Source organism: Glycine soja, chromosome 13, assembly GCF_004193775.1.
Source record: "Glycine soja cultivar W05 chromosome 13, ASM419377v2, whole genome shotgun sequence".
Lineage (NCBI taxonomy): Eukaryota > Viridiplantae > Streptophyta > Magnoliopsida > Fabales > Fabaceae > Glycine > Glycine soja.
The window spans coordinates 22,769,939-22,778,436 of record NC_041014.1 but is presented as its reverse complement, the minus strand read 5'-3'; the positions used below and the strand labels follow the sequence as shown (position 1 = coordinate 22,778,436).

The following is an 8,498-nucleotide window of genomic DNA, read 5'->3' as shown; positions in this document are numbered from 1 at the left end:
TAATCCAAGAATAAGTTTTAAAAAAAATATTATTCAATTAAAAGTTATAAAATAACATAATTTAATCCCTCCTCAATTAAAAATTTAAAACAATGAAAAAAAAAACCATTGAATAAACTGAAATCTTGTTAATTTTGGAAGAGATTTTTTTTATGTAAGGGTAATAAAACAAAGGCTAAACATGGAATTGACTATCCTCAAAGCTTCAAAACACACAAGATTATTTTTCTTTTTGGTAATATATGATCTCTTGTTCACACTATTTAAAATAGAAAAAAAAATTATGCAATAATAGTGTAAATAGTTTTAAATTGTCATTCAACCCACATTCAGCAAACGAATAGAACTTATTTCACCAATTGTCTATGTACAATTAGTCTAACATATTCACATTATAAATTCGTGTATTAGATATATGGATCATTTGTAGTAAACATATGATGTATAACTGAATTATGAGGAGATCCCTCATCCATACATTTCAGAAATCCATGTAGAACTAGAACTGTATATACATCAGGCACTATTTATCACACCACTTGCAGAAGACAGAAAAAATGATGCAATTCTGTAACTGGAACCAGGGACCAGCTTAGAATCGTAGACAGGAATATAGTTCTTGAAGACTGCCATACAAGGGTTGAGCAGCCTTTGGTCTGTCCACCATTCCCAGTAGAATGTCAGATGTGGTGAGGTAAGGATCACCATAAAAGCACAAATTGGCATCCATCCTGGTTGCAACTATATTTCCTTCCAAAGACACTCCCACAAATGCACCTACAGTTTGGCAACATTCCATGTCGTTAGCTATACTTTCAAACATCATCTATCACAAACATTAATCATGAAAATAAAATAAGAAACAATACTAAAAACAAGGTAGTAGGCACAACCGCACAAGTAGACAACAATAATAAATGATGTGCCAAGGCAATTAAGACACAACTATGATAAGCACCCGAGCACTTGGAGAACCCTCCCTTAGCTGTCAAGGGAAGAGAACCAAGTCGCTTGAGGACTTCACCATCCCATACTACTAGATGTGAGACTTAGGCACTCCATAATACCCAAGTACCTATCATAGCACCACCCGAGAGCTGAAATCCAAGCAACAATACTCTAACACTTTGCTCAACCTTCCTAGTTTCTGGTCATCCCCTCCACAGGTAGCAGTTATCCAAGCGACAATACTCTAATGCCAATACTCTTTCTGAGCACTGACAACTAGCTCTTAAATCAACTAACAAGCACCCAGCATTGGAGGCACCCTCCCTTAAAAGCTAGCTGTTAAGGGGGGACAACCAAGCCACTCGAGTAGTCCACCAAAACGGGGACATAGTACTCAATGTGGGCCTTAGACGCCCCGTAATACCCAAGTCCCTATCAAACTTTTTGAAGAGTGTGTGTACATGGAAAGAGTGTGTTGCTGGCAGTAGCAGTTATCTACTTATCTACCACAGTAACCACACATCATTCTAGTTTCCTTAAAACTTGATACCTAGGTTTGAGTAGAAATAACATTACACAACCTTAACAACATATTAGATAGATGTTGAACCTATTCAATTTGAAAACCATAGTTTGGATACTAACATGATAACTAATGGCCCAAATATGCCCATGCATTTAAATGAAATTAAAAAATGTAATTGGCATTACATGCAAAAAGATCCAGCAGTATGCCAAAAAAAATAAAATCACCATAATTACCTTTACTGCAACTGTAAGTGTAACACATGCCAGAGCCTCTGTCACCAGCACGAATATCTGCCTCAAGCACTCTCCCAACAGGCCCTGCTGCAGCACTACAACCAGCACCCAGAGAAAAATGCATACGGCTGCAGAATGTCTTCACAGCTTTCATATCACGAAGAACAACTATAAAATCCATAAGTTCACCACCAATCTGGGAATATGGGATGAACACATATAATCCATCAGTCAAAAATAAATTCATAACCAAATCAACACAATCATGTATGACCAGAGAGACTTTTTATATTCTCTATTGATTTTTTTATATTCTCTTTTTAAATGATTTCATACAACAACAAAACTTTGTCCCACTAGGTGAGGTCAGTTATACTACCAATCCAAGAGTGTTTCATATAAATAAGTCACAAAGAATATTCATGTCAATCAAAATTAAGAAATGAAGGAAATTCCAGACACAAACAAATTTCAAAATGGCTCCACCTCCATCTGGTATATTCTTTCTCCATTTTTTCTATCAAACCATATCAGTGAGCATAACCATAGTCAAAATTCTAAAGATAAACTAAACTAGTATATATTTTCCTTACCTGAGCACCCCATCCTAAACCCAGGGAGAATATTGCTGACGGTGCAGACCATGATCCGTCTGATCTTCGAGCAACAACCAAGCCAGTACCCAGTTTGTAAGAGACTAGTGCACCAGCTTTAGCAACTGTTAAAATTGCTAGGCCCTTGGCACTTTTAAGAACAGTTAAAGGAATGGACTTCTCAGGATTGGATTTGGCCACCTGCCAACAGAAAAGTATTTCACTTAAGATAAAAGCAGTAAAGGCTCATATCCTGAAAAATCTTACCTCGATACTTGATGGATATATTACATCAGCAAAGCAGTCAGTGCAGAAATTTGAATCCAAAATAATACTAATAATAAAATGGTAATCAGAGATTACATTTTGTCATTGGAAAAACAGCATGAGTTATTTGCTTAATGAAAACTTCTTCGATGAAATTACAAAAACAAATTGACTAACCTGACAGTAGTTTCTTAATGTATTAGATGCTTTATAAATCTCATGCTCCATAGATAAACCAATAGGAAGATTAATCCATCCTCTAGCACAAGTCCAGTCCGTGACATCATGCTTAGCCCCCTGTACGGCATTGCTTATGGTGTTGATCAGAACGCCCTGTAAAGGATCAAGCCGATCATAGCAGGCATCACAAACCCTTTGGGGATTTCTTTCCCTGAACCCAACAGGCATTAAACACCGCCCCTTTGTACATGTTCGACAGAAAATCCCCCCACAAAACCTGCAATGATGTCTACCACGGGTAATCGCAGTAAAAGGAGCACTACATTGCATACAAACAGTAGTAGAACTATCAGGGAGCCACTCAGGGGGTTCAGCTTCCAAGACCTCTTTGTAAGAACTATAATCAATTCCATTTGGCAGACAAAGCGGCGGAGCACTTGGCGTGTACACCGAAGAGTCAAGGAAAACATCCCCATTCTTTCCAGAGTCAAAAAATGACACATTTGAACTAGGGAGCTGCTGGTTTGCAGTAACACTCGGAGCCTTGGTCCGTCCAGACAAAATAGCAAAGATCCCAGAAAGCACATTCTTCAAGTTCACCTCAGGCGGCCTGTTAGAGGGTACAATACCACGAGCATCATCACCTGATTCATAACCTCCATCAAACAAGTCATCATCCTCAGAGGGAAACTGATACAATGTCTCTTTGTTAGACAACGTTGGGACTAATTGGCCACACGGGGTACCAGGCATAAGCTCAGACCACACAGATTCACCATGATGATTTATATCATCGTAGCCAAAATGGGTATTCTCCTTTTCTAGCTTAGATAATGAAGAATACGTAACTCTACCATCAGAGGATGCCATTTAGCAATCAAACCACACTACATCTACTTAAATATAACAATCCGAAACTGCAATAGAAAGTTCCAACGTTACAAACTTTATTAAAGGAGCACAGGGAAAATCAGACAATCAGTAAATGGAAACACAACTTAAAGGGCAAACATAAAATTGAACAGGGACAACAAGGATTTTTTGGAAAAACACGAACTGTGCATCGAATTGCATGCAGAAAAATCAATCGCGCAGAGAAAATACCAAGACCAAGCGCGTGAAGGATGTCAAATTAGGGTTTTGATGCCTAAGATAACTAAGGATGAAGTAGGAGGATTACATGGATTATAAAAAAGAATGATACTAATAATCACCTTTAATTGAATGATTGACGCAGGAAAGCCTAATTGAGTTTAAGCAAATTGGGAATCGAATCGGCGATATACCTAATTGAAGTGGAAAAGGGGCAGAAGAAGATAAGAGAGTTTAATGAAGCGACAGAACCTCAAAGAAAGTTTATGGGAAATTGAATTGGATTATCCGATAAATTGGACGACGTCGTTGAGACGACTGTACTTGCGTAACTGCCACACATCGTGTATGCTGTTGTTTCGGGTTCGGGTTATGTTCTAATTAAATTCTTTAATTTTTATTACATTTTTTAAAACTTTAATATATTTTTATTCTTTAATTTTTTAGATAACTTTATTTTTTATCCTTCAAATTTAAATTTAATATTTTTAGTCCTATGATTTTAAAAATGAAATCGAGTTTTTTTTTTGGTAACGTACGAGACTAAAAAGTCCAAAAACTAAACAACAATTACACCCGGAGCCTCGACTCCTAAAGAATCCAAAAGCAACAATTGAATCAATAATCCTATTGGGTGCTCAAAGATCACCAAGTCCTCCTCCAACTCACGAGCTCCGTTAACCAGCAAATCTGCATATTTATTTGCTTTCCTTTATAAATACATTAAAATTAGTACAAAAAAATTCCTATTTGACCCAATGAGCCATGTCGATCTAGAAATTTAGCAATCCATGTTAAAAAATAGTTGACCAACTTGACTTATTTTCATACTCTGGCTCTTTGAGTAAAATCGAGCAACCCATATGAGCATATAAATACTCAATAAGTACGTAGGATAAGGATGATAAAATGAGTCATTTGTGCAAGATAACCATCTAGCCCTAAAAAAAAGTGATAGAGTGGACTAAGTGGCTCAAAATGTCAACTTGCCTTGTTTAATTCGCTAACCCAACAACCTTGGGTAAGGTGAGTTGGCTTAAGAGACACTTGGTATTAAAAAAAAGTGTAAATATTATTAGGTTTTAGGCATAGGTTTTTCACTATGTATTTTTTTTTAATATCAATGTTCTTAAAAAAAATCAAAATATACATTTGATATTGCTGTTAATTTATTTTATAATCTCAATTCGTCTATTGCCAATAGAAAAGTTTATGTTCAAATAAAATCCAAGCTAAGTCATTAATATTTTTTACGTCATTTATCACAATATCACTTTGAGTTAGTTTTATGAAAAAACTTGATTTTTTTAAAGAGAAAAAAGGTTATGCATTATTAATGTAAAAAGTTTTACATAATCATCAATCTAATCATAACCAACCATGTATAATAAATTAGTTAATTTTTAAAATAATTATCTTAAAATTATTTAAATGACAATTTGTGATTAGATGATAATATAAAGTGCATAAGTATTAACATTTTTCTAAAAAAAAAAATTGATAGGTCTATCAGGCAATTAATCCCTAAACATACATAAACCATGATTTTCAATCCACCATTAAGAGGTGGATCACCCCAAAACATGTTTGGTGAGCTGGTTGGGAATGAGTCAAAATAGGTTGGGTTATAATATCAAAATACTACTATGAAAATCTTATATAAATAAATTCACTTTGATTTTCGTAATATGTTTAACTTGTTTTTTTTTAAACATATTACATTTCTACTACTCTTTAATAAGATAAAATTACACTATATAGTAAAAGAGTTTAGCCCAATTGATTGATAAAAGTGTATAAACATAAACTCTTTAATATTTATCTTCAATTCTTACAAATAAAAAAATACTTTGTTCATATTATTTTTGCAAAATTACATACCAATTAACAAAGCTGATTAAAAAATACTTATACTTAAATTGAAAATCATATAAGCAAATGCTAAGTAGTCCTCTTAGGACATTAATTAAATAACTAAAGCATAAAAAATTTCATTAGAACGCATAAAATTATATTATTCATAACTTCTCTTCTATGATTTCTAGAATAAATACTTTATTCTTTTCTTTTAGATATTTAATCAATGTCCTAATGCTTTAAGTGCACTGGTTAGTAAGATGAAATTATATATATTAGTTGAAAAACTGTGCCTTTTTTTTAGTTAGATATAACTGTGATAACCGTCTTACTAGATATTAATTACTCGCGATTGTGTTTGCGAATGATTTTAAAAAATAATTAAAAGATAAATTAAAAATAACAAATGTATACATAAAATCAATTATTTTTATTAATATTTATAAATAATCATGCTATGTATTAATATAATTTAAAAAATGTACGTATCGCATGCATCTCAGTCCTCAGACGTCGTAGCTTCGCTTTGAAAACCATCGTCCATCCATATTCCATACTGGTACATCATAAATGATATCTTATCATTTTTCTCTAGTAATTAGTTACAAAAAGTGTGGAGAATAATTGCTGTCTCACCAGTTTATTTTTATCCCACAAGTAGAATTGGAAACAAAGACCTATCGTGTAACTGTAATCTTTATCATTTTTACACTCTGTAATCTTACCAGTTTTTACACTTTTTTTCACGCTTCCCTTACTTTGTGTATGTTTCTTGCACTCTTTCTGTGTAACGTGTTATGCTAGATTAAGCTTTTTCAATAACAACATTAAGAATTTCTTGTACTAACTCTCAAATATCGGTCTACGCAATCGCATTGGCACGTTCCTGAGATTTTATCAGTATATATGGATTTGGTACGAGTCTTGAGAGAATAATTTAATGGATAATCATTTTTATTTGTGTCCCAAACACAATTAGTTAACATTTTGAGGAGATCAATATTTACTCCCTTTAAGTTGTATTCATCAAATTATTACATTCGTCTAGAAGAATCACATAAACACATGCATATGATAAGCAAGAATGTTTTGCTTTATTTGGTACCTTCCATTCTAGACTCGTTAACTTTTTTATTAGCTCATCTTGCTGCTTTGGTTCAATCAATGTTCCCATTCTCATCAACTTTAGGCCCCTTGTTCATAACTTCGCACAGTATGGTGCAAACTGCAATATCACCTAACAAATAATAAAATCATACGACAAGAAATTAAATTTAAAAATTTACAAATATTGATTATGGTCTTATGAAGATTAAACCTATGATTATGTGGAGAAACCTATATCCTTAAAACATATACAATAAATACTGATTGCATTTTTTTCGTATTTTTAATTGAATCTCAATAATTTCAGAAGACGTTGTCAAAAAAAAAAAATCTCCCAAGAATTTGATTAAAAAAGCGGAAAGGGTTTATATAAAAAGAAAATTTCAAGCTAGCTTATGGTTTTCAACGCTAATCCGCCACTTAATCTGCCACCCTTACAATGTGATCAACGAGTTAATTCAATTCCTTGCTTTTTGCTTAATCAAATATGTAAAACATATTAACTTTACTTTTGTATTCCGATCCATGTAGCAGGCCTTTTTAGCTTACTTTTCGAATATGATATGTATTTCACATCCTGTTGATTTTCGCTTTTGTTATTAGTTTTATATTCAGTCATGTGGATTGATAACTGAATAAATACTCAACATTGAAAATTTCTATGAAACAATTTCCTAATTCCACGTCATAGGAAGTTCTGGATGACTTGACTTCCTCGTTATAAGCATTCATTAAATGTTAAGAAATCAATCATTGAATAATATGAAAACTTGACTAACAATAAAATAAATTTATCAGGGCTTTGTCATCTGAATTACATGAAAGGTATGAATCAAATAATAATCCGAGTTTATGTTCATACACTTTTAAAATGCTTTAAAAAGTGTAAAAATAATATTTAAATTATCAGGATAACAAAATATATAATAATATATTACCACTATTAGTATTAATACACGGAGTTTACATAAAAAAATAAGAAAAAGGAAATAATTTAGTTTCAAATTAACTAGTATATTATTTTATTGATTGAAATGAATGACGTGTGTGGGTTTGAAAAAAATGTTGTCTTCGTTTGCTGAGGACAACTGAGAAGAAGTGTCCAAGTCCAAAACAAATGGATGATCGAAACTTAAAAGGGAAGTAGAAACCCTATCAATGTGTTAAAGTTAAACTAAAAAAATAAAACACTGTATCATAGTAGATAAAAAAAGACAGTAAGCAGAATATGTACAAGTCTATAAAGATTTTTTATAATGGCATTAATATAAATTATATATATTATACTTATAATTGTCTATTGGTGTATTTTCTTACACAAATCATAAAAAAACTCCATCCCTATGAGTTGCCCTTTTTAAAAAGCAGGGCATTTTTATTTATTTGTCACACTTTTCATTTATTTTAGGACATACATTAAACTACGTGAGTGTTTTTTATTACTTATTTATCAAATAATTATATATATATATATATTTGAATTAATATATTTAATTTTCACTAACAATAAATGTACTAGAATGTTTTAAATTAATATTAATCATTAGTATCAAATATAAAAACATTCATTGCTAGTCAAACAACTAAATTTTATATTTGATTTATTTTTTCTTAAAGATAAATGTTTAAATTCATAGTAAAAAATATGATAGGTTGATAAATTAATTCTTTAAAGATAAAAAATAAAAATTT

At 32.1% G+C, this 8,498-nt stretch overlaps 1 protein-coding gene across 2 annotated transcripts; it reads right to left on the bottom strand.

Annotated features, from left to right (window-relative positions):
- Nucleotides 1-328: 328 nt before the first annotated feature.
- On the bottom strand, nt 329-4,176 carry LOC114381975. 2 transcript variants are annotated; one of them, XM_028341204.1, is made up of 5 exons: nt 3,965-4,176; nt 2,748-3,667; nt 2,304-2,504; nt 1,711-1,906; nt 329-777 (listed from the first exon to the last, which is right to left on the bottom strand). In XM_028341204.1, exons 2-5 carry the CDS (start codon nt 3,618-3,620, stop codon nt 593-595), a joined length of 1,455 nt encoding a protein of 484 aa, XP_028197005.1. In that variant the 5' UTR covers nt 3,621-3,667; nt 3,965-4,176; the 3' UTR covers nt 329-592. The 2 variants fall into 2 exon arrangements, with proteins under 2 accessions (XP_028197005.1, XP_028197006.1); XM_028341205.1 differs by having other exon boundaries at nt 4,037-4,175.
- Between the last annotated feature and the right edge of the window lie 4,322 nt (nt 4,177-8,498).